The sequence below is a fragment of the Grus americana genome, chromosome 15 (assembly GCF_028858705.1).
Source record: "Grus americana isolate bGruAme1 chromosome 15, bGruAme1.mat, whole genome shotgun sequence".
In the NCBI taxonomy this organism is placed as follows: Eukaryota; Metazoa; Chordata; class Aves; order Gruiformes; family Gruidae; genus Grus; species Grus americana.
Genome location: NC_072866.1, coordinates 11714655 through 11742628, shown reverse-complemented (window position 1 = coordinate 11742628; position 27974 = coordinate 11714655). Strand labels below are relative to the sequence as shown.

The following is a 27974-nucleotide window of genomic DNA, read 5'->3' as shown; positions in this document are numbered from 1 at the left end:
GTGTGGGGTGCATCTCCCGCAGGCAGCTCGGGGGGACCACAGCTCCCCGGACCCTCTCCCTGCCCCACACCCGGCTCTGACCTGCGGTGGTGGTGTCCACGTCCCTGGCTGCCAGCTCCTCCACCTCTGCCCTCTTGCGCAGCTCCAGCCGCCGCACAAAGCCCTCCCTGGGCTTCCAGAGGTCCTGGATAAGCAGCGGCTTCTCATGGTCACCCAGGACCCTCAGCCCCTCCGTCTGCCACCGTTTCTCGGGGCCCTCAAACTTCCCGATGACATCGCACAGGGCGTACTGCCCGGCACTGAGCTGGCTCAGCCCGTAGCGTTCCAGGGCTTCCTTCACCAGCTCCCGTGCGCTCGAGCTGCCCGTGGCCAGCACGCTCTTATAGTTGGTGCCCGCGCAGATGTTGCCCCCGAAGATCTTCAGGACGCCAGGGGCAGAGAGCTGCGTGGAGAGCTCGGCCGGGTCATCTTCACCGGCTGCTGGGGAAGCGGAGGTTGAGCTCCGGTCCTTGTAGCTCAGCGTCCGGTACAAGACTTGGGAGAAAATCCGGCTCTGACGCTTCAGCCGGTTCTTGGATGGCGGAGCCATGGTGGAAGAGGATGACCCATAAAACATTGCGTGTGAGGTCGTCATGAGGCGCAGCTGGGCAGGGAAGAGGAAAAAGGGAAAGATCAGCGGTTTGGAGGCCAGATGTGTAGCAGGGAAGAGCAAGCAGGAACTGGCTGGTGGCTGCGGAGGAGCCGCTGTCACCTCCAAGGTGGAAAGAGACAGCAGCGAGGGAGGGCCATTTCCCTTGTGCAACCCAAAACACCAGCAGCCAAGCTCAGCTGGGCTCCTTGGCATCAGCACGGTTACCCCAGGATGGATTTGTCCCTAAAAACAAAGCCTGGAGTGATCCCAAATTTCTCTATCATGTGTATTAAGAGGTCCCTCTTGCCCAAGCAAAATGCAGTGGGAGGAGAGCAGAGCCCAGCAGGACTTGGCGGGGCCCATCCTGATCAGCAGCCAAGGCGTCAGGAGTTACTTTCACTAACGAGTTTACGGAGCAATCCCATTTTTTAGAGGTGAAACAGAAAGCTCGAGTGCAAATTCAATCACTCTGAGGTCACCGCTAAATGCTTTTGCTCACCGAGATGCACAGGGTGAAAATGGGCTTTAATTAGCCTTTCTAAAAATGTCCTGATTTTGGCAAGTCTCTTGGCTGTTGCTAGTTTGCAGAAGATGTTAAAGCACGCGGTGGCATCGCTGACAATGCTGCCCTCGTCACGTTAGCCAGGGCAGGGCTGCTTGGGGTGGCCCCGGACAGGCAGCGACCAGAGGAGACGTGGCCGTGGCCATGCAACAGCTCCCGGTGCGCCTTGGTCACCAGGAACCGGCTGGAAACCATGGTGCCCTTCTGGCGTTGCGCAGACAGTGGTCCTGCACGATGTCACTGCCGACATCTGGGGCTGACTTTGAAATCGCATCCTGGATGCACAAACACCCGGTGCTTGCACGGCGCTGATAATGTCACTGGCTGCACCACAAACTGCTGGCGGGGAAGGTCCGGAAAGAGAATTTGAGCATTTCTGATTTAGACAGGACAGGGATTTCCCTCACCTCCAGACCGATAACGTGCAGCCTGTGTGCAATGAACAGGCACAGGTAGGGACTCGATGTATACACAGGGGACCCCCAAAACGTCCCATCCACGGCTATCAGAGCGCTTTGATGCAGCAGTTGGCATGACCCAGCTGCGCATGGCCAGGGAAACACGGGGTGCCCGCAGCTTTCTGCAGCTCTGTCTCGCTCAGGCAGGATCTCGCCGCCGGAGCAAACCCAGCACTATCAGGCAGAATGATGTCGGCCCTGGAAAGCCTCCAAACCACCATCTAATTGAGGAAGAAAAAGCGTCCCTGCTGCTAATGGAAGAGGTCACCTTCTAACCCAGAAACAACCTCCCCGCTGCGCACAGAGGATGTCTGCAGGACGTTCATCTCCCCATCCCAGGACTAGAGGCCCACTGAACGCTGTCGATGGGGAAACTGAGGCACCAGCAAGCGCTAAGGCTGCAGGACATGCCTGGGAGCTGTGTGATCCTGCAATGCGCTGCACCCCAAGTCACCCCTTTCCCCCCCAGGACTGTGGAAATGCTGGGGTTGGTCCTTCTTCCCAACCTGCTGGCTCGGAAAGCGAGGACACCGCAGCCGTCTGGGTGCTGCGGGGCAGGGAGGGGAGCCAGCAGCTGCCCCGGCACATCGCTGCTGCCTGGCTCACTGAAACTGGGCTTAGTGAGCAGTCTGGAAAGCAGGGCTTAGCATCTTGTGGTTTGTGCCTTGCCAGCCGAGCCAAACATTGACCCCAGCAGCTTCACCACAGCTCGCTGGGTCTGGGGAAGGCTGTTGCTGCCTTTTAACTGGGGAAACTGAGGCAAGGATGGGGTTAAAGCTACAGCTCCTCTCACACTGCTGCGCTTCCTCCAGCTGAGACAGGAGCTGCTGCTCCTCCTGGGGACATCCCTTCACGTCTGCTGTGGGACATCTCCTGGGAGTGCCAGGGCAGACCCGACCTGGGGAGCAGGTCAGGGCACTGGCAGACAGTCGGGTTGGAGAACGGCTTCCCCAGGCTATTAGCATGGCCCCGCCAGCCCTCATTAACGTCGGGCAGAAGAAAAACTCCCCCAGTGTCCCTACGAGACCTTGCCATCAAGGATGCAAAAGACAAAACTTTGTCATCAAATCACTGTTTTTGGTTTGCAGATTTAATCTCCACCCTGAACTATCTCCAGCACAAAGGGAAACCTTTTAACATCTGCTGCTGGTAAAATCGTTCCTCCAAGCCCACATCACAGCCGGAGACACCATTCTCACTTCTCGCAGGTCCCTGCCTGGTTTTGAATATGTTATTTATAGCTCAGCTATTTTCCTGCTCTTTCCATCCAATGCAGCTTCTACAGAGTGCAAGGGCAAAAAGCATCTCACAGGGAAAAAATACAAAGCCTGGATTGAAAGAAGCTTCTAGCCTGGTCACCCTGTTATTCAACATCTGGAGCAACAGCGGTGCAATTTCACCACACACCAGCCCAGGCCACCTGAGCAATCACAGCCTTATCCCGAAGACAGTGTAATGCATGGTCTTAATCAACTCAAATGGACGTGATAAGATGATAACAAGATGGGCTCTTCCTGCATTCGTATGCTCGGACACATCTGTCATGAGCATCTCCGAGGAGGCTAAAGAGAAAACCACGGTACGTGCGATGCTGTTGGGTCCTGCTGTGAGAGCTGGGATGCTCCAGCTGGACCCAGCTACCTGGGGACAATCTGGCAAGGGAATGAACTGTTTGGGCACATCTTCCCGTAGGCTGGTGGGACATTTGCCCCGGACCTCCCCAGCCCAGGTGAGCCATCTCCTCGCTGCAGGCAGCCTGGTTCCCCGGCTGTGCTGTTGGAGGGTGTATCTCTGTAGCTATAGAGACATCACCCAGACTTCCCAAAGAGTCCCCTTCTTCAGCCTTCAGTGACATCTTCTCTGCTAACAACTATACAGGAATTAGCCAAAAGTCTGTGACCGCTTCCCAGCGGGATCTGTATCAAGGATCCTTCACCTCTTCACACACCATGCCCAGCCACACCAAAATCAGCAATTTACCTCAGCCAGCACTGTCTGTATTTACTCTGCAGTGCTATGACAAACGCTTTTGGTACTCACGTGGCTACCACATGTCCTTCTATCACCACAACTGACTCCAACCGCCAGGGACTTTCCTGTGAGCCCTGAGGTTCCTGCTCCCACCATGGAGGAGCAGCCCCTTCCCCCTTCCCCCGCCCAGGCAAAGCCTCCCCTTACCTTGCCATCCTTCTCACGTGCTGCTTCTCCTTCCATTCATCCTCTTCCTCAAAATGGGCCTTCCCCCCTGTCATGCATCGTTCCAGGCAGGTGTCCGTCATGCCTCTGCAAGAGGAAGAAGAGGACCGGTCCTGTGCTGCTCACAGACATCAGCTGCTCACACCATGGTGGCTTTGGAGGGCTCAGAGACACGGTGACTCCAGTCCCGATGTGCATCCTATCTGCAGGCAGGCTAGCGGGCCACGGATGTATCCTCTGTAGCTCAGCATCTCACTGTGCTCCCCCTGCCTCACATCAAACAGCCCAAGTGCTTGCTGACCCCTGGAACAGAGGGGGCACGTCACCCACGGGGGACACGTGGCCGGTGCCGGGCGTGTTTGCACATGTTCTTTCAGCCATAGCCCGCAGATGGAGAAGACCAGCCTGGCCCCAAACTCAGGCTCCATCGCAGGAGGAACATGGCAGCCTTGGAGGGGAGGCGGAGCAAACCCAGCCACATCTATGTCCACCAACAGCATCTACCCCATCGCCAAGACACAGGGAGAAAACAGCCGTAGGAAAAGACCCGCTATGGGAAAGGAAAGGCGGAGCAGGCGAGATGGGAACGGCAACAACCCCATAACTTTTATCTCCTTCTCCAAAGCACACGTGTCCCTGAGAACGCCAGGCTGGGGACCCTCTCACCCATGGGTGGACAATGAGTCCTGGACCAGCTCCTTCCCCCAGGGATGCTCACCGAGATTTCTTTTTCCTGAATCTCAGTCTATTTTGCTGGAGAGCCACTAAGCACTGTCCTCTTGACCTCCCACCACAGAGAACTGCAAGAACAAGACCACTGGTAACCAAAAATGAAAGCAGAAAGAAGGATCTGCAAAGTGCCTGCAGTGATTTCATGGGTGTTTCTCAGAAAGAGCCAGCAGGGCACAAGAAATACTCTCTTCCATGGCTCCACTGTGATTGAAGACAAACGCGCCATCTAATTACATCACCTAATCAGGGCCTCTGTGCAGGTTCGATTCAGCCCCTCCTGCTGGCCCAGCGCTGGGGCTATGGTGGCTATTCCGCAAGGCGACAGGTCGTGATGCGAAAGGCAAAGAGATGCTGAACCCACCTCTGCTGCTCGCCGTTTCTTCCGATGATTAATCTCTCCCGCCAGTTAAATATTTATGCCTTATTTCCAATGTGTCTGCCTTCAGCTGCCAGACATTGATTCTTGTCATGCTTTTCTCTGCTCAGTTAACGAGCTTTTGGCTACCATATATTTTCTCCTCTGCAAGAGTATTTAGATGCTTTAATCAAGCCCCCCTCGTTCCTCTGTGATTTGATTTATGAGTAGTCTAACTGGATGGCCATCTCGTCTCTCACTGTGAGACATTTTCTGCAGCCCCTCAGTCCCTTCCCCTCAGTTTCCGCATCCCCTCTGTTGAGAGGGACTGGGTTTGGCTGTCATAACCCCAATTTGGTTCTGATAGCGCCTTGACCAAATATGCAAATAACTGCTATTTTTTTCCAGAGCAAAATTTCTCATTACCCTGAAAATTTAATATTCTCCAGCACGGAAATCAGGACAGACACACAGCCACCCCCCCAGGCAGCTCCCGCTGGAGGAGGGAGCCGGTGAGCCCCTGCGCTGCCTCTCCCAGCATCTGCGCCGAAAATTTATCATCAAGATTAGGGACAGGAAAACATGTGCAACCGGTTATTATTTTTGGGTGCAAAAAGATTTCCATTTTCCATTCTGCTCAGTTAGGATGCCTTTTGCTCACTTAGTTCACCATCCGGATTTGTACAAACTATTAACACTGTGCTGCTCTGGGTCAGCCCCAGGTTTTTCCAGAAATCATTTCTATCTCCTTCCAGATTAGTGATAAAAGCACTGAAACACCAAGGGCATGCTACCAGCCAGCAGTGCCCAGCAGTGATAATCTCCTCTGATAACTGCCTTTGAAATGGATCGGGTTTATTTAATACCAGCTTTCTTGACACTGTATAATGTCAGCTCTAAATACTGGACTGGACTGGCTTTTTTAATACTGGAAAGTGCAGATTTTTACAAGAATATCACCTTGCATAACTCAAGTGATTCGCAAAAGCGTATTACAGCCAGAGAGTCACCTCTCACGTCGGAGACTGAAATAATTTCTACTTGCCAGGAGTTATTTTCCATACAGCCATAGTGGATGGCAGGAATTTATTCCTGGTGCTGAAGTCTTTAATCAGTTAAAGCCTGAGCCAGGTTTCTCCCTCTTATCCCTGGGGGGATGCTATCAAGCCAATCAACCTGTAGCTACCAGGTCATCTTAGTCCATTTTGGGAAGAGCAGCAACACTATTAAAACACTTTTTAATCTTCTGGAATTTCCCTGGGGCTCGTCCCAGCATGGACACAGCTCTGCATGGATGGGTGGTGAGATTTCAGCTATAACCATTCCAGAAGAGCAACCAGAAAAGCTATTTCCCCAGATCTCTATTTGAAAAAATTCCTCCTTTTTTTTTTTTTGGACAGAAACAACTTGAGTCACAGCCTAATGGCACCGACCGCAGCCTGGATGCTGCGAGCAGAGGGAGAGGCCGCCCCGGCACTGCAATGTGGAACAAATTATAACTTAGAGAGCAAAGGAAATGAGAACACCCTGGACGTGGTGGTTTTGACGTGCGCTCCTCGGCTCCAAATCCTGCCCCTCTGCAGATCCCGTCCCTACAGCTGAGGCTGCCGGAGCAGAGCCCAAATCCCTCTGTTGTGAATCACAGCCCCCGCTCCCTGCCATTCTGGATCAAGTCTCCACTTGAGAGCCTGGCCTTTTCTTGTGTGAGTTTTATCCATCTAATCTAGGGACAGATCGGAGGCTGATAATGTCGATGCCAGCCTCGGTACCGTCTTTAGCCGGATCAGAGCGGGTAAACTCCTTACCATGTTATTATTAGCAGCAGGCACTCTGCGGTAGTGCCCTGGACCCCACAGCCCAGGGACCATTCAAACAGGATATAAAGGCAGTCCCAGCCCTGCAAAGATGAATGAACAGTTTGTCCTAAAGGCAGCTATAGCTCCATAAACAGATTATAATGATTTGGGACGCGATTCTACAAGAACAGGAGTCTTTTAGCAGGTTTTCTTTTCTTGCCTTTTTTTTTTTCTTCTTTTTTCATTATTTTGTAGGATCTTTTGAGCCACCAACGTGCATCAGCTCTCCAGTAATGCGCAAGTACAAATGCCAGCCCTCTGCCTGGGCAGCTCTATTCACACACACACACGCAAGAAACATTTCACAAAGAGCATTTGCTTTCTGCTGCCTTTCCAAGCAGCACAGTCTCGATAGGCTGCCTAATTATAAGATCTTAGCAATAATTTTTCTCCAGTGATAATTAACTGATCCTGGAGAGCGCTGAAAATAAGCACTTCCCAAGCAAGTAGCAAACTCCCCTGAGTTTTCTCTGCTAAAGTTACAACTCAGCATGAAACAGCTCCAGCCTCACAGGGACACAGACCATCCTGGCACCTCCCTGTCAAGGCCTGGGATGCTACAACAGTCACAAGCAGCTGAATGCAGGTGAAATAGCATGTGTGGAATAGCAGTGGGATCCCAAGGAGTGCGGAATGGGACAAGGATTCCAAGGGGTGTGCAATGGGGAGAAGGATCCCAAAGGGTGTGCAATCAGGGGAAGGATCTCAAGGGATGTGCAATGGGTCAAGGATCTCAAGGGGTGTGCAAGGGGACAAGGATTCCAAGGGACGTGCAAGGAGACAAACATCCCCAGGTGTCTGGCAATGGGACAAGGATCCCAAAGCGCTGCGTCTCCCCAGCACAGCCCTCCCTGCCTGCCCGCTGCCCGGTGCTGGTCGGCAGGCAGCAGGGCAGATTGGGTCTCCAACGGCAACCGGACAAGCCTCAACCCTCGCCGCCACGTTCCTCCTGCCTCCACTTTCCAAGGGGACAAGAAACAAGCATTCCCGTCCGAGCAGGCGGACACGCACACGCACACACACACCTGCTGGCCCCATCCCGGGGAGAAGCTCCCGGGTGCGGGGGTGTTCCAAAGATGCCACAGGGGGAGATCTGCCCCACCACCACCCCCCAAAAGAAAAAGGGGATACCACGACCGGGTCCGTCCGCGCCATCCCCCGCGGTGCGCGCCCCCCGCCCCCGATACTCACCGTGCGGGGCTCGGCGGGGCAGCCTCGGCGCGGCCCCCCCGGCGGCTGCAGCGCCCGGAGCCGCCGGGGCTGCGCGGCGCGTCCCGCCGCCGGGGCGGAGCGCGGCGGAGTGGAGCGGCACTGCGGCGCCCCCCCGCGGCCGCCCGCCGCCACTGCCCGCCGCGCAGCGCAGCGCCGAGCACCCCGGGACGTGCCGCGGGTGGAGCGGGCGCGGGTGGAAGGGCTGCGCCTTTCCGCCGTGCGTTATAAACGGCCACGCCGCGGCGGGACGGTGCCCGGCTCTTCCCGCCGGTGCCTGGGTACGGTGCTCGATTAAAGTCCCAGGGAGCGAGACAGGCAGGGCTGCGCGGGCAGCGACACCTTGCCTGCGTGGGCGGGTGCTGGGCTTTGGCTAAACAGGTTTTATCGAGCAAGCTCCAAAGTTGACCTGGAGACTGCTGTGGCTGCACACAGGCTGGTGGTTGACATCGGGAAGGGATGGATCACAACTGCACCAGGGAGTTGTTTGAGACAAGGTGGTCGCTGATGGTCTGCCCCCCTCGGTTAAAAATTCTCCTTTTGGTTAAAGGGATGTTTCCCTGCCCGATGGTGAGGGGGTTACGCTTTGAGTGGAAAGGTGGGTCTGCCACTCAGACACCCCCAGGAATGGCAGTGTAAAAGCAAAGCAAAGCAAAGCCAGGAGGCCTCCCAGTCCAGCCTGATTGCCAGCAGCAAAGAAATTACGGGCGAGGTGGAAGTTGTGGGTCAGGTTTCGAGGTGAGTTCAGCTGCCCCTGGAAGCAAGGAACCCTTCCCAGTTCCACGGCAAAGCTGCTGAGCATCGCAGCCTGTGGGGGATACAGCCCTGGCGTAATTACGATGGAGAAGTGCAAGCGAGAGGGCAGCCAGTGGGTGTGCAGAGCTCGGGGCAGGCAGCACACTGGCGGGCAGGCTCCCTGCATACCTGGATAGGGGCAAATTCTCCCTCTCCAAGAGGAGCCAGTGCCTGCGGGAGAGGCTGGTTGGAGCCAGTGGGTGATGGGGGGGTGTTCCCTTCTGGAGTCTGCAACGAGCAGTGCTTGCCCTCTGCCCAGTCTGCCGCATCTTTTCCTCCTCCCCAAATCTGGCATCCTTCCTCCCCTGCGGTGGCAGCCCCGAGACTCGACACATGTCAACCGCAGACTCGGCCACTGAGGAGTGGAAATGACAGGGCCAGAGCGGGGATACAGAGTGGTGATGCTGAAACCACTTTGGCGAGATGCTGGCAAGCCCTTCAGCTGGTGCCACTGAGCACAGGGCTGCCATCCGCACACTCACCAATTTATTTATTTTTTAAGGAAACTCTGCAGCTTGGAGCTCAACCTGTCCCTGACCTCACAAATTTCCCTGTGCAGCTGGTGTGAAGAGCGGTGCTGGCCCCCCCCGGCAAGCTGAGCCAGCAGATGGCAATGCCATCCATGCACTGAGGTGAGTTGGTGCTCAGCGCTCCATCACTGTGAGCAGGGCCCCGCTGCAGCTGGTTGAGTGGCTCCTCTCCTCACTGAGGAGCGATGCCATCCGGGGCAAGTCAGATAGAAAATGGGTTTATTTCCAGATGCTCAGGGAGAGTCATTTTGATTTAACAAGCAGGCAATAGTGAGGTATCTTGAGTTTTTATTTCAATCCTATTCCACAGGAAACAATATTCGCTAGCATTATCTTCCTTACATTTGTTTTTAATTTCACCCAATACTGTGTTAAATATAAAATACTGATTGAACAAGAATGGATGGTGAAAAATACGAAATACTAAAAAGATCCCTCAAACCCTCCTCCACAGACATCCTGAATGTTACATGTTGTTTAAAATTAGTATAAAATAGGAGGACAATCTGATAACCTGCTCTGTGTCTCCTACCCTGCTTTGCAAGGGAAGGACTTAGGGAACAAGAGAAGAGGGGGGACTTCTCAATTACAGAGAAGCCCTCTCAGCAAATCTGGGCTCAAGGCAGGGTGGCAATGTCCCCAGCAGAGCCTGGCCACCCATTCCCACCCAGGCATCTGCCCTGCCCTGTTTTTTTCAGCAGGAGACTAAGATGAAGTGGCCTCAGAAAGGTCCTTCTAGCACCTCCCTGTGCCTCGGGCCCCCCCGGGATGGATTTAGGGCCCGAAGCCCCCAGTGGCGAAATGGCTTCTGAGATAAATCCCTTGGGATGAAGCCTGCGGACAAAACACAATGGTGGTCCCTGGGCATCCTCAGCCCCTGCCAGGGGATGTTTGCCCAGCGGCTGGGAATGCTGTGTGCATGGTCTGTCCCCAGGGTGGTTCCCCCATGGGATTTAGTGATGGAAGGGGAGGAGATCTGGGCACGCTGAGCCGCAGTTGCCACCGTGCCCCACGGGGGCTCTGGGGATCCAGTGCCCCAGACTCGGTGAAAATTGAAGTGCATATTTGCAAAGCACTGTTTGTCCTCCAAGTGCTTCACAGGGTCCTCACACGAGCCCTGTAAGGTAGGTCGGTGTCTTCACCCCCATTTTAAAGATGGGGAAACTGAGGCACAGAGTCGGGTAATGACTTGCCAGACAGGAAAAATGGCACCTCCTGCTTTGGGACCCCATATCCCGCTATTCCAACCCCAGACATGCTCCACCAACTGCTGGTTACTCACAGATTGTCCTTCTCCACCCCTCCATCTGCGGTAAGTGACAGAGAAGGGCTGCGTCCTGGGAGCCTGGGAGAGGCAGCAGCAGAGACCGGGCTTACATTGGGTCATTCAGCCCCTGTCCCTAAGACCACCCCAAGAGGTGTCCCAGCCTAAAGGCTGCTTTGGGGTACCCTGGGCAGAGACCCCCTAGCAGCCCCATGCCAGGCTAGGGTGCCAGGCACAGCACCCGAGGATCCTCGTAGGAAGCCTCTGCCTACGGAAGTAAAAACCCACTGGGTTTTTTTGCCAACCTGGTGACCACAGCCACCATGTCAGGAGGGGAAGAGTATCTGGCTGCTTCTCTTTGGTAATTTGCTGCAAATGGCACGGCCCTGGAGAGCTGGTCCTGGGGTACCGCAGGCTGGGGGGGGACCCTAAGCTCTGCGGGAGGTGGGTCAGAGCCAGGAGCTCGGCTCCTTGGCACACTGCCGGAGAAACAGGAGATGTGGGATGGTGGCCATAAATCTCTTTTGCTTGCCACGTTGCACTGAGACTGCTGCAGTTGCAATTAATCAAGAGGCCAAAGAGATGATGGGAAATCGATGTCCTCAGGGTCTCCTGGGGAAGGTCCAGGCAGGGCTGAGAGCAGCGCTGCTCTGCCGGCTGGCTCCCGGCACAGACCCCGGCATACACCAGAGCCCGGCATGCACCAGACCCTCCCAGCTCCAGGAGCAATACTGGTGTGTTTGGGGAGTGGGACCGGGTGTGGGTTTCCCATTCCAGCAGCATCGGGGCTGCTCCTGATGCCTGGGCAGGCACTCCATGTCCCGTTATCCTCCCTTGGAGAGCACCGCGTAGCCATGGTTAGGGATTTAAAAACCAGCTAGGACCTCCCCATCACAGCTCACCTCTGAGCATCACACGGATGTGTCCCTTCCCTGTGGCATTCCCGGGAATGTTGGAAATCCTCCCAAAAGTGGATTTAAATCTGATACTGAGCAAGAGGCTCATCATCAAAATGGGAGCAGAGAAGACAGGCAGCCCGGTCATCCCAGTCCAAGGAGGTTCACTTCCCTCCCTCAAGGAGAAAGAAAATCCCCTGACGCGGATGGGCTGGCCCCAGCCAGGTGGATGCCGGGACCCGGATCCCCGCTCTGCTCTCCGCCAGGCAAAGGCACATGCACGGCAGAGCCCGGGAGCGGGGCCATGATTCGGGGCTGCCGCCATCACCAGGACCAGAGGAAAACAAAGCGCCTCAAGGAGAAAATAGCCGTGGGGGCTCCGAGGGCTTGTCTAGGGGAGACATGGAGTTGTGCACTTCATATTGGCTTAGAGAAAGGGTTTTCCAGAGCCCCGGAGGAGATTCAAGTTGCAACCCCATGTAAGGCTTTGTTGACTCTGGACCTTCCCATCAACAACGTGGGAGGGGGTGGTTAATGCTGACATGACTTAGGGCCATTTAGGAGCCAAGTTCGGATGGTGGGCGGGTGCCAGCGTGCCCCCCCTCCCAGCTGGGGCAGCCGCATGCCCAGGTATCCCAGGGGAAACGGGACGAGTCTCTCCCCCTGCCCCAACACCTACAGCCCCCTTGGGTGGCCCATGCTAAGAGTTCTGGTAGCCAAACCCAGGGTGTCACTAGCCAGGGGTGTGCAGGGCCAGGGCCCCTGCTCCCGCAAGATGCTTGGGGTTGGGAGGGTGAGCAAAGCCCCCCCAAGCTCCCCAGCGAGCAGTTGCTCCCCTATCACCCACAACCCATTGGTCGGTCACCGTGTTACAAAACCTTTGCCTAAAAAAATAAACAGTTCCCAAGGTTAAAAAAGAAAAATCTGTTTAAAATCAGCCTCCAGGCTCTCCTGTCCCTGCGGAAAGGGCACTGGCGGCTGCTGTCCATGGGGCGAGTGGGTGGTTTGGGGCGAGCCCACGGTGCAGGCTGCCTCCCTGCTCCCCTCCATGCCCCCATGTGCCAGTTGGTGCAAACAATGTCTTTAGGGTGTCTACCGGGATGTTTTAGCCTCCAGCGTGCCAGGCCGGTAGAGGTACCTCCAAATGGCATAGTAGTGGATGCCAGCTCCAATGGCCACAAAGAGGTGCCAGATGGCATGGGCAAAGGGGATGCGGCCGTCGCTTTTGAAGAAGACCATGCCCAGGCAGTAGGAGAGTCCACCGGCCACCAGCTCCGGGAGGCCGTCCCTGTTGGGCTGGGAGCAAGCAAGGAAGCAAGGCTCAGTGATGGCCACGGCACGTCTGCGCTTTCCCCACGGCTCCGTCGAGACCAGAAGCTTGGTCCCAGCTGCGAGGTGCAGGCAGGACCCTCGCTCTGCCTTCTCCTACACCCTCCCTCCAGCAAGGCAGTGGGGACCCAGCAGCCTGGCTTTGCTGGGAGGCTTTTCAATGGAGCCTGGGCAGCAGGTCTGCTGGAGATGCACATGGTATCTGCTGGGCACCTGAATCATTTGCTAAACTGAGCCAGGCCACATCGTATTCAGCGATGGCTTTATCACTGTCATGTAGCCTGGATCATGCCAACCCACTGGACTTATCCCTCGTGCTGAGCCCACCTGCTTCCCGGCAGTGGCTTACCATGGAGAGAATGACCAAGGCGGGGAAGAAGCCCATGATAACGTAGCACACCAGCTCCACCAGCTTGTACCTGCAACCAACAGAGAAGCTGCTTGGAGGCAGGTACAGAGGAAGCATTGAGTTTTATACTTGCAATGTCCACTTCCATGCTATAGGAAAAGGGCTGGCACCCTGCTACAGGGGTGATGGACCCCCCACCTTGGCTTGGGAGCCACCAGCTCAGGGCCAGGTGCCTGGGTCTTCGGGGAGACAGCTGGGACCTTTTGCTTTCTATTTGGTGCCACCACGTGGAAGAAGCAACTCACGGCAGCACATCCCTGCTCCTGTATCCCTGGTCCCATATTCCTGCTCCCACATCCCTGCCACCAAAGCTCCTAAAAAGAAGGTGCAGGTGAGGAAGGACATGGTCCAAGGAAGCCCTCCACTTCCATTTGGCCGGGAGGCTGCCCAGGGACCCCGTACCTATCTGTCTGTCTGTCTGTCTGTCTATGTCCATCCTTCTACTCTCCCCTTCAGCTCAACTACCGTCGGGGCACTAAGAGGAGCTGGCAGAGCTTAGCTGGGCTCTGTGATACCCACTAACGTGGGGCCAGGTAAAAGCACTCACCGCTCATGGAAGAAGAAAACGTAGACGGTCCCGATAGACGCCATGATCCAGATGATCCACCGCATGTGGGAGGCCCAGGGACCCAACTCCCGCAGGTTCAGCCTGCAAGAGCCAGGTCTGCGGTGAGTGGGGTCCAGGGCAGCACCCTAATCAGGGCTATGGGCAGCGAGGGGGAAATGCTGCCCTCATCCCCATGGCTGTCACACCAAAGGGTCCTCTCAACTTGTAACTTCAACTTAAAGGGTTTGAAATCTATAGGATAGGAAGGTTTTATGGAAAGGGGTAGGGTACAGCCTTGAGCAGAGCCAAAGCCGGAGAGGGAAACCCTATTTTTTGGAGCTAGGCTGATTTTCTCCCCTCCAGTGGGGCCAAGCGATGGCCCCTACCCACCGACGACTCACCAGGGAGCGTATGATGCCGCAATGAAGAAGTAGATCACCATCCTGTCGAACATGTGCAAGCAGTGCTCCACAGTTCTGCGGGACAGACAGACAGATGGGTCACAGCCCGCGGCACCAGGGGCCTCCAGACCCTCTCCCTCTTCTTGAGCAATCAGGGTTGGTACCTGAGATGCCTCTTCTTCCAGGAGATGGTGTGGAAGATGGTGGAGACGATGAAAAGGCTGGACAAGCCAAAGCCATAGATCCAGGCTGAGATGGTTTCCCACTGGTCATCGGAGAGGATATAGAGGATGGAGCTGCCGAGGATGCTGGGCAGGATCCAGAACTGGAAGGGAGAAGCAAGCCTGTTGTTGACTCTCTGTGTTTCCATTGAGCAGCTACAATACAGTCTCTGCTTTTCCTTTTAGGTGTTTTTTTGCTTCTGGTTGAAGCTACCACCCATGAGGGGCAGGCTGGCTGCCCACGCTGCCAGGCAGGGTCTCTCCCTGTGTGGTGCAGCTCCAAAGTAGCTTCTCCAGGTGGAGGTAGGGGGAAGGAGGAAGGCACAAGGAGGATGGACACCTCTGAGTCATCCCCCAGGGCTCGGAGAGGGAGCTGCCAGCTCCCGAAGGAAACCCTGATGTGGGTAGCGCTTTCTCTCACGGCTGTGTAGGCAGCCCCATGGGACGCCTGTCACTGTTCCTGCTGTGAAAAACACAATTTTCGGGGAGCTTTGCAAAATACTCCTGCTCCACTAAGCCCACAGCCAGCTTCCCTGGGGTCACAGGTGGGTGAGAGCGAGGAAGATGCGCACCGGCTTCTCAGGGCAGGAGGAGGGAGAGCATCCTCGCTCCTGCACATCTGCCTCATCACAGCCCCGAGCCCCACAGGAGCTGCTCCAAGGCTGAACACAGACATTTTTAATCATAGAATCATTTAGGTTGGAAAAGACCTTTAAGATCATCGAGTCCAATCATAAGGACTAGTGTCCTTTGAGGTTCCTTAGGGGATCCACAGAGAACTGAGCACCATCCTCCCTCGCCCTGGGATGGGGACAGGGACTCACTGCATGGGTGGCACAGTTTGCTGCGTGCTCGTACTCCGTCGGCTGGTACCTGCAGTTGGATGGGACACGGTGATTCATGAACCTGCAGGGAGAAGCAGGGAGAGAAACACGCTCAAGGGACGGGGCTCGGGGGAAAGCCCTTTTGGAGGGGTCTGCATAGGGACACCCACCAGCCCCCCCAGCCTGGAGCCCCATCTCGGCTCAGCTTTGCTCCAGCTGCCCTGCAGAAGTGACCCCAGCATTGGACCAGGCTTGTCCATCTGGCTGGCCCCAAATGCCAGGACCCCAGGTCTTGCTCAGCTACAGCTCAGGCTGAAGCATTTCCCGGTAGCTGCCGTTGCTTGGAGAGCAGAAGGCAGGAGCCAGCTCTGCCTGCTGCTGCGGCAGGAGAGCGCAGATGTGGCAGTGGTGGGAAGAGCCCTAGCCATGCAGAGGGCACACAGGGTAGTGGGGGGGACCTGCTCCAACCAGGGTATCCCCCGTGATGCCTTCGGTTTCTGGGTACCACCTGTATCTACCTCCTACCCATGGGGGCTGCGTGTCCCAGCACAGATTGCTGCAGGGGGAAACCCCACTGTGCTCCCTTGGAAACCTGTATCTTTATTTCTGTTTCTCTTAGTCTGGGGTATCAGCTTGCTCTTGGCATTCAGAGGAACGTATCAATTTCTCTTGTTGGATCAACACACAGTGATAAAAAATAGTGTTGGGCTTGGCTAGTCCATTGCTAAGTAGGTAATGCTGTATTAAGAGGCAAATTAAACGTGCATCCGCGATAACAGGTCAGAGCAAAGCGCTGCCTTGCTCAGCATCCTCTTCTGGCAGGGGCCAGCAGCGGAGGCTTAGCGAAAGGGAATAAAAAATGGGCAAATAGAGAGTGATCCTTCCCCGGCTGCTCCTGGTAATCAGGGGTTTAAAGACCTTTGCTGCTGCGGCTCAGGTCAGGACAGCCAAGCTGAGCGGGCGCCGGCGGGGCTGCCCTGCAGGACCTGGGCTAATTGCTTTCTGACCCCGTTTGCTCTCGGCTCCGGCACCATCTGTAGCGTGTTTTACAGCTGAGCTGCGCCTGGCGAGGGGGCGAGGGGGCTGGCAGGACCTTGCCGCTGGGTGCAGGGTGACCCCTCTGTCCGGGGCACTGGGAAAGGCAGAAAAAGTCCCCTCTCCCCCTCCCTGAGCCACCCACACCCGTGTGGACTCCTCTGCCATCTCCTGCCTACTCAAACCCACCACCTGAGCCGCTCGCTGCTGTTAGAAGTGAGCCAGGAAGGATTAAATAGCTCAAATATCAATGGTTTGAGTGCGGAGGGAGCGTGGTCACACAGGCCCGGGCGTGCGAGGCGCTCCCCGGCAGGCGGCAGTGACAGCCCACGCGGGGACCCTGTCCCCAGCCCCGGCCCTGCCTGCGCTGCGGGGAGAAGCATCATCATCGTCACCAAATGTCTTGAAGTAAGCGGGGGAAGTGGAGGGGCTGAGCTCCCACCACTCTGCAAACCGAGGACCCGCACTGTGCAAATCAGGGCTTAGCAAGGCTGCCGTGGCCGGGAAGCAGCCGGGCATCCCTGGGGATGTGGCTGTGCCCGGCGTGCTGTCACCTCCATCCCAGGGGACACCAGGGATGCCCTCCCCATCCCGCTGCTCCGCCACGAGGGCTGGCCGGGCTCCCCGCTCTGGAGCCATGTCCCCCTGGCAGGAGGACATTACTGTCCCAGCGTTGCCAGGAGACTGTCCCCAGCTCCCCTTCGCTTTCTCTTTCCCTTTCTTTTCCCTTTTAATAATAAAAGCTGGGGGGGGGAGCCCAGACATACTGCGTGACGTCGCGGTTGCTGAGGAAACATGTACGAGGCCTTTTCCTTGAATTTATTTGTTTTAACAAAGCCCTGCACCGTCTCCCCTCTGTTCTGGCGGTTGCTGTTCAGAGCAGTAATGGGGAGCAGCAGCAGGGCTGGTTCCCACAGCTCCACCCCCAGGGGCCGAGGGGTGCCCAGGCCCTTTGGGAAGGGATCCCTAGGGTGCAATTATCCTCCCTAGCTCTGGAACGGGGATGGAGAGGCCAGGAAGGGCCACCCCTGCCATCTCCACGGGATGAGGTCGAACAGCATGTGCATTCCTGAAGGCCAAAGCCATGCTGGTGCAGCCCACGGCTTTTCCTGGAGGGAGAAACAGCCTTGAGGAGGATCTTTTTTTTGACCTGTGGAGAGATTGCTCTTGTTGTCCTGCTCTGCTTTCTAATAAGCATCATCCTGTGAAGGATGGGGATGGAGCATTGTGGATGCGGGACATGGCTGCAAAGTGCTGGGCCAGCCTGGGTACAGCCAGGTCCTCCCAGAGCAGCCAGAATTGCGTTTTGGGGCTAGCTGGGCACATTTTTGTTGCCCTCTGTGCTCAGAAGCAGAGCTGTGCAAACAAGCCCAGGAGCAGCCGGTGTTTGCACATCTCCTGGCAGGCCAGGATGAGTCCCCGGCTGCCCTGCACTACCTCAGTCCCCAGGGGTGCAGAGGCCATTTCCTCACCTTCTCTTCTCTCCTGGGACTTTATCCCTGGCTGTGCCAGGATGCCAAGCATCCATCCAGCTCACGTCATCATAGGTGCAGGCCAGGGCATGGGGAGCCCAGCGTCACTCCCAGCCTGCAGAAATTTGCCATACCAGTGTACAAAACCAGCCTCAAACCTGAGCTCCAGCCTGGCCAGGCGGATGGACACTCTCAGGGAGGGCACCCGTGACTCCCATTAGAGCTGACGAAAGCCCAGAGCAGCCGAGATCCCTGGCTGCATGCTTCCCAGCCCCAGCTCAGTGCAACTGGGGTCAGGAGAAGGGGAACTGCTGGCAGCCGGGCAGAGCTCCGGAGTTTTTCAACACAAGAAAATAAGGAGAAGAAGGGATACACCTCTCCAAACTTAGATCTGATCCCCTGCAGCAAGACTCCTGCCCAGCTGGCTGAATCATCACCAGCTCCATGTCATTGCACCCGTAGGCTTGAGGACACCCTGGCAGTGTCCCTGGGGTGGGAGAAGATGAGTGGCTTGTCCCCAACAGGCTCCAGCCCTCACTGCCGCCCACCCAGGGACCCAGCAAAGCCACGGTGATGTGGCTCGCTCGACACGATGGGTCCGGGAAGCCACAGGCAGGTGATTACATACCAGCTGGGTGCTTCAATGTATTTTAGCAAATACTTCAGGATTGCAAAGTCCAAAAGAGACAGAAAAGTTTAAAACGTTATGCACGGCAAGAACACGAGCATGTTCATTTTCAGGGATGGTGCATGGGAAGCAGAGACCCGAGGGGCTCACGGGCAGCTTTTTCTCCTGGTGCCATTTCTGGCAGATGCTATACAGACCAGCTATACGGAGATGGGGGGCCTGGTGGGGGTCGGAGCAGGGGTTATTCACCGCAGCCCCAGGGTTTTTGCCTGCCCTGCTTATGCCTGCTTCCCCCTGGCCCCTTTCCCAGGGAGGGAGACTGAAAAGGGTCAGTGCAGCAGGCTCCGGCTGGAGAAACAAAGAGCCCCTTGTCCCAGGCAGCCGGGGCAAAGTGCAGAGCCGGCTTCCCAGGCTTGTTCCTTTCTCCTTCTCTTTCTCCCACTCTGTTTTTTTGTGGCTTTTGGGTTGGGTTGTTTTTGAGTTTTTTAAAGACTTTTATCCAAGAACCAAGTTCTGACCTCGAAAATCATGCAGATATCTGCCCAGCTCTTGCTTTGCCGGGGTGGGGGAGAAGAAGGAAAAAGGGAATTAAATTAACGTATTCCTCAGGATGGCTCATGTGTGAGCACTTGAGCATCTGAGCTCTCCTGAGGGCACCAAGACAACTTGCATCAGCCACTCCATGGACACCATGCACTCACACAGGCAGAGCCATGGGACACTTTGCAGGAAAGCTGTCCCTACACGTGGGGGGGCACAGCCCTGATGGAGACCGAGGCCCGGCTGCAGTTCCGGGGAGAGGGGCTTTATCCTGCCTTCAACACTCTCTGGCCAACCTCTGCCACATCACTTCATCTCCCTCTCGCCCCTGTTTCCCCCTCTCCCAGTGAAGATAATTTTGACGTCCTTTAGGCAACCTGGTGGAAGCATAATGTGAGGAGGGTGTAAAATCACCACTAAAATACAGATGGGGAGGTGTGAGTTGGAGGTTGCCTCTACTCCCACTGAGCAGCTCATCCCTGCTCTTGCAAGAAGCCAGTCCACCACCTGACACCCCAAGCCCGCTATATATCAGGCTATATACATGACGCATGCCTGTGTTTCTATGCGTTGAGAAGCTGGGCTGCCCCTGCACATTGCTGAGGCTGTGGCCGTGACACTTGAAGAGTCACCACATCCCCTTCGCATCCCGTGAAGCACTAAATGACAGAGCCACGTGTTACACCATGAGCTGGGGGGACAAAGGAGCAACCAGCATGTCCAAGGTTGCTCCCAGGTGATGTGAATCTCCCCAAACCAGCTAATCTCCACAGGTCTCACCTGTGAATGGCTTATAAAAGGGCTGGGCTTGCTCAGGCTTAGTTTTAATGTCTCTGGAGGTGGGGGTGCTGGTTTGCTGTGCATTCACCCTCCTGCCCAGGGAGCTGGGGCATTTCCAGGCTGTGTTCCCTGCTGGGCAGCTCCTGGAGCTTTGACTGCAAATTGGAGGGGTTTCTCCTTCTTGTGACTGGGTGTTAGCGCTGGTGTTCAAGGAATGGAGAGGCTGTCGAAGGATTGTATCCTGGTGGTGCATCTTGTCAGAGAGGAAGGATGGAGAAAGCCTTTGCTGGGTGCAAACTGGTGGTGGTGGTAAGTCCTGCTGGGGCCCTCTGGCTTGTCCCTTGGCAGAGCAAGTGTTGCAACGCCTGAAGTGGCGGTGATGGAACAGACGTGTCCCTGCAGGGCAGACTGGACCCAGACCCCTCTTCACTGCATGGTCTGGATTTGCCCTAATGAGCCCAGAGGCTGCACACCCAGTGCAGATGCCAGGGCTTGGTCCTCAGGCTTGTGCATGAGCATGTGTGAATGTGAGCTGCAGCAGCATCCCTGTACGCTGGGGCTTGGTGTGTGCTCTGCTTCTGACCTGAAATCTGGTAATGTTCCAGCTGCAGTCCCTCATAAGAGGCTTCATCCCCTTGAGCTCCTCTGTGGTTTGTAATTAGCTCAGTCCTGGGGAGCTGTGTGTGATGGTGCAGTGCACAGCTCCAAGCACTGCTCATGTACAGGGCATAGTCCAAGGATGTAGGAGATGGAGCACGGCAGCAGGGATGCACTCAGGGCCCCCTCAAGTCCAGGACATCAATTCTGCAACTCAGCGATGTGGGAAAGGCTCAGCAGCCCTCCTATCTCCTCTATGGTTGCAGCTCCTGGTGCAGAGCCCCCAAACTCTGCAGTACCACAAACCTGCTTTACTCAGCCCAGGACACTTAAGAAATCCTGCTTCTTCCTCCTACCCATTGAAACAGAACGTTTGCCACTAAGAAGCAGAAGCGCAAAGGCTCAGGCTGATGCTGCGCAGCGTTGCCGCCTGCAGAGTCACCAATGTGGACATGTGCACAGCTGTGTGGCACCCCGGTAAGAGCTGAAACCTCTGTTTCCATACCTGCTCCTCAGTGCTTGCATGCTCCTATGCAAACATATGGTGTTCCTGGTTTGGAAAACTGAGCTGTGCATGCTGTAAGCTTGTGGTCAGTTCCCTGGGCTGGGGGAGAAGGGACAGCCAGGACAAACCTGTTCTGTGGGCTTCTCCTCTGACTCCAGCCCATCCCACGTGAGAAGCAGCAAGATGGCACAGCATTTTCTTTCGTACTGCTTCCTGGCATTGTGCAAAGAGCTGGCGGCTTGGGTAGGGAGCGACTGAGGCAGAAAACTGAAAGGCTTTTCATCTAAACCAGCATCTTTCAACCTTTCTTATGGGTAAATTAGCAGATCACCAGATTTCTGGAGTAACCTGCCCAGATGCCCCTGGTACAGGACTTGCCTCTACAAAGCAAGTCAAAAAGGGCTGCAGACTGACTGCTTGTTTATCACCTCTGATTACCCTCATCCCCATTTCGCTTGTTCCCAGCACTCTGACATGTGGAAACACCCTGGGCTGACTGCAGACCATCCCTGGCACCGTGTAGCCTGCATGCCATGAGAAATGCTGAACAAGTCTGCTTGCTGACTTAGAGATGCTTCTGGACAGGGACCACGTACTCAGCTGTGTCCATGCTGTGCCTGGCCCTGAGATGTCCCCTGTGAAGGGACAGGGAAGATCCCTCCCTAGCACAGCCTGCTGCCACAGCAGTGGGTAGGTGAGGAGCCAAGGCTGGCAGGAGGGAATATGCCACTGTTGTTTCCCTGAACACACCAGGGACCACACCAAGGGTAGAGCTGATTCCTGTTCCTTGCCCCTCACCCTAAGAGACAACCATGGGAGGCTCCAGGCCAGGCTGGGTGCAGTCATAGACCATTTCTTCACCAGTGAGAGCCCATATATATCTAGCAGGGCTTGGTTGGTGGGTGGAAACTCAACAGGTAATTCCCAGCAGGGTCATAACTGTCCACATTCCCAACCTCTGTGCAGGGATATTTATTTTTCTCTCCGGCAGGCTTTCTGCTCTTTATGTATATAGTATCTCAAACTCCTTCAAGGCAATTCATGACCCTGCAGCTACAGCAGAGCTGTTTGTTTATTCACAACAGATGGGATTGGTGAGTGTTTCCCAAATTACTTTCTGAGCTGGGACTTCTTGTTTCATTTGGTACTCATGAGACCTCCAACAACAGCTGATTAGTCACAAAATGACTCTGATGTCCCAGGTGTTTCACAAATGTTAGGAGGACTGTTTCCAGAACTGAAAATTCTGTTATTCACCATTTGCTTGTTTGTCATTGTTCATGTTCCTTGCTGCCTTGCCTGTGTTGCCCTGAGCACAGAAGTCAGCGGGACAAATCCTGAGCTGGCTCTTCCAGGTTAAACTCTGCAACAGCCCAAGATGGGCAGGAGTGAGCATGACCACCAGCTCCTCTGCTTGCCGGCCAAGGATTTGGGCAGTTTGGGGGCTGGAGCCTTCCCAGCCTCTAACCCCAGATGCCACTGTGAAAGTACACGGGCAAGTTGTGGTTTTCTGGGTCCATAAGGTCTCCCCACAACATCCCCCAAGAGACAGAGCCTGGCTCTCATTGGGGATTCCTAGATGCTACTCAAGTACAAATGATATCTGTAAATTATTCAGCAAATGCCTCTGGACAACAAAGGTACAGGAGGAGAATCATGCATTTCACCGGCCAGGCAAGCAGATACTAGGATTTCTATTAGTATTACTTGCAACAGAGAGCAGGGCTGTGTCTAATGCTACTGTACCAGCCAGTGCTGCTGAGCGCAGCAGAGGAGGAAGCTCCTTGCTCCTGACCTGCTGATCTCTCTCTGCATAATAAAATCCTTTCCTCAGCAGCCACAAGCCTGGACTATAAACTTGAACAGGATCACAGACTCGGATCCAAACTCTCCTGAAGGTCAGCACTGCTCAGCATAACTAACTGGCATCTGAAGCAAACACCAGGCACACGATGCTCGTGGTAGCATGTTATCATGAGAAGTTGCAGTGTATCATATCAGGCTCATTGAATTCTGGATTATGAGCACTACATGAAAATGTTGAGGTTCAATTTCACATGGAGGACCCCAAAGGGAGACATGAGCTCTGTGTGCTTGGTTGTGTCTCCTCTGCCCTGCTCAGCCCCTGCACTGAACAGCCATCCCCTTGCAGCATCTCTCTGGGTACCCAACCAATCTCCTTTTGCAGCTGTAGCCAAGCACCCTGCAAGAGCAATGAACTAAATTATGCTCTTTTCTTTCCTGTCTGTAGGAGTTGTAGTTGGTTTGCATCGCTTTGTCTCGCTGTGGAGCTGGGGGTGTGAGAAGGGAGGAGGAGGGGAAGGCAAGCCTGGGAGCAGTCCTGGCAGAGCCATGCTTCTTGCGTTCACTGACCTGCTGCGCTGGGCAGTGGCTTGAATTTCCCATGCATCGTGTTGGCTGCTACCTCATGAAGCTGGCCATAGCGAGCTGTGCCAAGGAATCACGTCAGGCTGATATCCAACACTGGCTGAAGGAGGGAAAAGACCATCAGGCATCCATTTCCCAGGCAGCCAAAAGACTGTCCTTCCTCCAAAAGCACACGGCATGGGGGTCGGCTTGCCCACTGCTGTGCATCTCCAATGCGGTGGTCCCCACCTGAGCCTCTCTCCCAACCTTCCCAAAGGAGGGAAAGGGGCAGTTTGAGGGAATACTCCAACACAAATGATGTTCTGAGTACTTGTTGCCTTCCAAATACCTGGCTCCCATGATAACTATGCCCTGGGCATCTAAACCTATGTGAGAAGAATCCTACCAGTGCTATCTTAAAAGGGTATCTGACTCAACCTGGCCCCACAGAACGACCAATGTGGAATTGGTTAGTGACATCAGGTCATCCTGGTTTCCCTAGGTATTTTGGGACCTCCCCATTTCTTGGAGCAGTGCCTTTTGCAGCAAAGGGATCTGCTCAGCTGGGGGCAGCCTGGCAGGTCTTGCTAGGGACAGTGGGATGGGGCTGGTTCTTGCACGGTGAGGAGGTCTGAGCTGCGATATCAGTGCTGAAAGCATTTCCCTTCTTGCTGCTTCATCCCACACGGGCTGTGGGGGAAGCAGAGCTCTTGGAAAGCATCTTGGCATGTGTGGGAGCAGGCAAGGGCTGCTTGTGCTTTCATCGCAAAGCAAACAGGGACCAGATCTTCCCAATGCGGTAGCTCTGCTCAGGCTGTCAGCCTGGCATCGCTTTTCTCGTGTTTGGGGCCTGAGCACCCAACATCTTCTCACTCCTATTCCTGCTGGTTGTCCTCTCCCTGTCTTGCCTGTAAATGCTGGAGGAGGAGTCGGTGAATGCCTCCTTGCTCAGTAATTACGGCTGCAGGGAGCAACAAGGAAGGTCTTCCCAGCTGCCTTTCCCCAAACTCAGAGGATTTGCTTTTGAGAAATTGTAGAGTTCAGATCTCCATCCTGTTGTGCCGGTGAGGAGGTGGCAGTGTTTGCATTGCAGACACCAGGCAGCTGAGGACAAGCCTGGACCACGCACCTACAGAGGCCCCTACTCTCCCTAACCTCCTGCTGCTTTGGTGCTGAGAAATTAACGTGGATTTTCCTGGATGCTCTTCTTTGTTTCTCTGCACAGGGCAAGACAAGCAAACACAATAAGATTTAGAGCTTTTTACATGAACAAATCAAATTGTGAACTGCTATCAGTTAATTAGGATGATTCAGTGCCCTGCGTAGCCTGGAGCTCCCAGCAAACCCCTCTCTGCCGGCTGTTCCAGAGCTGCTGAAGCCGGCCAGATACCACAGCCCCCTGCTTAATCATGTTTCCTTTCAATTACAGCTCTGGATGGCCAAAGTCTGGGAAGCATTTTGTGTCCCTGCAGGAAGATAGGGACTGAGCCGCAACCCCTCGGCAGCTACGTAGGCAGGAGGTACTGGACCATGTCTGGGTAAAAAGTGGGCCAAAGCTGGCAGTGAGGTGGAGGGGAGCGATCAGTTACTGGGTTGGTATAACCTGGCTGATGAGACTCAGTGAAGATGTGACTTGCACCCATTTGCTGCTCCGGTGGGAAACCAGTACTGTTTTGGTGAGCTGGGAGGAAGGGAGGAGGAGAGGAAAGGGTGGAGGGAGAATGGAAGAACAAATTGCTGGTGGTTGGGTAAAGCAGGAGGAATCACATCTGCTTGCACCCCATAACTGCGCGCTGCTGCCGGCATCGTGGCTGAATGCGCCTGTCACGCAGGAGCTGGATATCGCTTGCCATGGTGCAGGCTGTGAGCAACAGGGAAAGCCTTGCAGCAAAGGTGCTTTTTAACTCCCTTTCTGCATGGTGGCAGATGATGGAAGAGCCTTCTGGACCCTGCAGCAGAGCAGAAACCACCACCAGCCTCATTTATAACCACAACCTGCTCGAACAGCATTGCTGTGCATCTCTGCTCCCACAATGGCGACAGCCCCCTCTTGCTTTCTTCCCCTCCACCCCAGCTGTGATGCTCCATCTCTGAAGCTGAGCCAGGAGGGATTCGGGGACACCCCAGTGTCCCTTCAGCCCCGAGTTTTCTCTTGGCAGTTCACAAAATGCTCCCACATTGATTGCTGCCTTTCATCTCTTTGTTCAAAGCCTGGTGCCTTCGCTGCAGCTTTCACATAACAGGTCTTTCATCACCACGCTGGTTTTTATTTATTCCTTTTGGCGGGTGTATTGATGGCCAAGTTCCTCCTTTCTTGGTCCTCGCTCAAAATTAGATAAAATGACATTAAAAATGAAGCTGTTCCAGGCTTTTCCACCACAAGGAAAACTTTCTGATTTTTTTTTTCCTAGGAAGGCCACAAGCAAGAGTTTCTCATCCTCTGAAAAGATGTCACAAGATGCTTCTGATGCCTTGAAGGGCACATGCCACTGTGAGCCCTGTGGCTCCTGCTCAAACCAGTCCCCATTGCAAAGCCCAGTCCCTGTTACTCGCAGCCCAGGGAAGCTGACAGAGCATCCCTGGCACAAAAGGAGGAGCAGCTTTTAGGGTCTGTTCTGGGATATGCCACAGCAGAGCATTTCTGCGGAGAGGAGAGCTGGTATGCATGCAGCACGGGGGGGACAGGGATTAGCCAACTGTTATTTTTAAGCACTAGGCTAAGAGGATCTCTGCGGTGATGTAGGAAGATCTGGGTTAGCATCTCGTGCTGGTGATTGCTTTGGTGTGTCTTGGGGTGAAAGCCAAGGGAGCACCCGTCTCCTTCTGCTCCCTGTCCAGCCCTGGCACCCAGCAAGAGGTGGAAGATGCCCTGTGGACCTCACCCTTCCCCTGCCCCACATGTGGGCTCTATCCCTGCAAGGGACTCTGTAACTTGTTAAACAGGGATGAGGTGTTGTCTCCAGAAAGGACCAGGACAAAGTTTAAGCATGCTAATTTGGGATAAATCAAGCAACAGGCTGGCAGATGGGTTCTGCCAGGGTGGATTGAGGTATTGGGCTGCCCAGCTCCCAAAGGGCCTCTGCACCACTGCTGTGGGGCGAAGGTAGTTTTCTTCCTCCTTTGCTCAGCTCCATCTTCCCCAGCCCTGTCCTTTGTATGCCAGCTGGGAAAAACAGTTTTGGATTCTGTTCTCACAAGGAGTTTTGGACCAGATGAACTGTGCAGATCTGCTGGGTACCTCCTGCATCTCCCCCAGGTAAAGGTTATCAGGAGGCAGTGACAGCATCAAAATGGTCTTTGAGCAGATGCCCATGTGTTTGAGGCAGCTTTTGGAGGTGCAAGCATGGATTTTCCCTGTGGGACACCTTGAAGGAGAGGAGCTGGGGGGCAGGAGGGAGGTCTCCTGCCCTTACCCATCCCAGGCAAATATCTCTCAGGGGTGGTCCTGCCTGGAACAGGCAAGAAACACCATCACCACTTCTTTCCAGACAAGTTTTTCTCTAGTATCTGACTCGAACAGGACCACTTGGGGTCTGACAGTGACAGCAGCAGAGCTGAATGCCCCCAGGAACTGTGCCAGCCTGTGGAACACTCAGCAGCCACAAAAGCATCCCTACCACAGTCACAGGGAGCTGGGAGCAAAGCCTGTCCTGGGTGCAAAGCTGAGCACCCCCAGCACCCCCCGAGCCCCATCTGGCCATGCATTGCCCAGTGCTGTGTGACCTGACTCATCCTCAGCCACCTGGTGTGCTGAAGGGCCGTGGGCTGCCGTTGTCCCTGTGCCACCCTGCTAAAGGCCACATCTGATCCCATAGCAGCGTGCAAGGCCAAGTGCCCTCTGACCCGTGCCCAGCAGTCCTCAGGTTTCCCCCTATGCAGGTAATGCCATGAGGTTTCCTAACACACCTGAGCTGCTAAAACAAGCCCCTGCTGCTGCTGGAAAACCTCCCTGGGTATTTCACGGAGCAGGGAAAGGATCCACCACCTGTGCATCCCATGGGAGCCCTGAGGAGCCCCGGATCCAGACTGGGGGAGCCACCCTGGGGGGGGGGGGGGGGCGTTCACCTGGGCGCAGCAGGACCCTGGGCAGTATCAGTCCCTCTGTGGAGGGTTCGTGGCTGGTGGTGGGGTCTGTCCCTGTGGGGAGCCGGGCTCCTGGTCCCCCAGCAGCAGGAGGACAACGGAGAAGTTAGACCCAGCGAAAGGCAGCGAGGGCTCCCAAGGATGCTCAGAATCCCTCAGGGATACAGCGAAGCAAGCAGCCTTCTCTCAAAAGACCAGCCCGCACCTGCCCTGGGCTTTGGGGCACTCAGCAGCTTTTGAAGGTCCCTTCGGGCTCCATCCCCACCGGAGCCGAGCCCGGGCTGGGGCTGTCCCGGGACTCCACGAGCACCCGGGGATCGGGGACCACCGCGCCGACGGCTTTACCTGGCGTAGCGCGTCTTCTGGAAATCCAGGACCCGGGACACGAACATCGCGGCGGTGCCATGGGGGTCCCGGGGGGCGGCGGCTGCTCAGCCCCGGGGCGGGGGGCAAAGTGCCGCCCGGGGGAACCCCGCACCAACTCCGCGGGCTCCGGCGGGGCGGGGAGAAGGGGCGGCCGGACCGGTCCAGCCCAGCCCGGCCCCCTCCCGCCCCCCCGGCTGCTCGGGAGAGCGACACGGGGAAAACAAAGGCGACCTCCGGGAGGGGGGAGCCGGCCCCGCTGCCGCCCTCAGATGTGCAAAGAGGAGGAGGAGGAAGAAGAAAAAGGGGAGGGGGGGGATCCCGTCCAACTCCGCCCGACCACAGCAACCTGCACGATCTCCCTTAGCAGCCCCAGCAGCTTTAAGCAC

At 55.5% G+C, this 27974-nt stretch overlaps 2 protein-coding genes across 8 annotated transcripts in view; both read right to left on the bottom strand.

The window, feature by feature from the left end:
* The window catches only part of RADIL (Rap associating with DIL domain), a 31529-nt gene extending 18334 nt beyond the window's left edge, over positions 1-13195 (bottom strand). For 4 of the 5 annotated variants that reach the window (XR_008579408.1, XR_008579409.1, XM_054843063.1 and 1 more), the window contains exons 1-3: positions 13163-13195; positions 3830-3934; positions 82-643 (exon numbers count right to left, since the gene is read on the bottom strand). Coding sequence is in view for 3 of the 5 variants with exons in the window: in XM_054843063.1 (XP_054699038.1) it covers positions 82-643; positions 3830-3865 (598 nt within the window). In the remaining 2 variants the exon portion in view is untranslated. Of the gene's footprint in view, positions 1-81; positions 644-3829; positions 3935-13162 lie in introns of those variants that run through there. The other variant, XM_054843066.1, reaches the window with a different exon arrangement.
* Positions 610-27974, bottom strand: MMD2 (monocyte to macrophage differentiation associated 2). Of its 3 annotated transcripts, none has more exons than XM_054843070.1 (8): positions 27568-27974; positions 15216-15297; positions 14335-14495; positions 14171-14245; positions 13770-13871; positions 13163-13232; positions 3830-3934; positions 610-643 (listed from the first exon to the last, which is right to left on the bottom strand). In XM_054843070.1, the coding sequence occupies exons 1-7, from the start codon at positions 27612-27614 to the stop codon at positions 3878-3880; spliced, it is 594 nt and encodes a 197-aa protein (XP_054699045.1). In that variant the 5' UTR covers positions 27615-27974; the 3' UTR covers positions 610-643; positions 3830-3877. The 3 variants fall into 3 exon arrangements, with proteins under 3 accessions (XP_054699045.1, XP_054699043.1, XP_054699044.1); XM_054843069.1 differs by lacking the exons at positions 610-643; positions 3830-3934 and adding exons at positions 9605-12780; positions 23146-23260 and having other exon boundaries at positions 27568-27971; XM_054843068.1 differs by lacking the exons at positions 610-643; positions 3830-3934 and adding an exon at positions 9598-12780 and having other exon boundaries at positions 27568-27970.

Excerpts from the sequence above, each read along its gene's own strand:
- MMD2 (XM_054843068.1), bottom strand. The coding sequence starts at position 27,614 with ATGTTCGTGTCCCGGGTCCTGGATTTCCAGAAGACGCGCTACGCCAG. Across the intron at positions 14,246-14,334 it reads TGGAAGAAGAGGCATCTCAG|AACTGTGGAGCACTGCTTGC; the intron begins GTACCAACCCTG and ends TCTGTCCCGCAG. Across the intron at positions 13,872-14,170 it reads GCGGCATCATACGCTCCCTG|GCTGAACCTGCGGGAGTTGG; the intron begins GTGAGTCGTCGG and ends TGGCTCTTGCAG.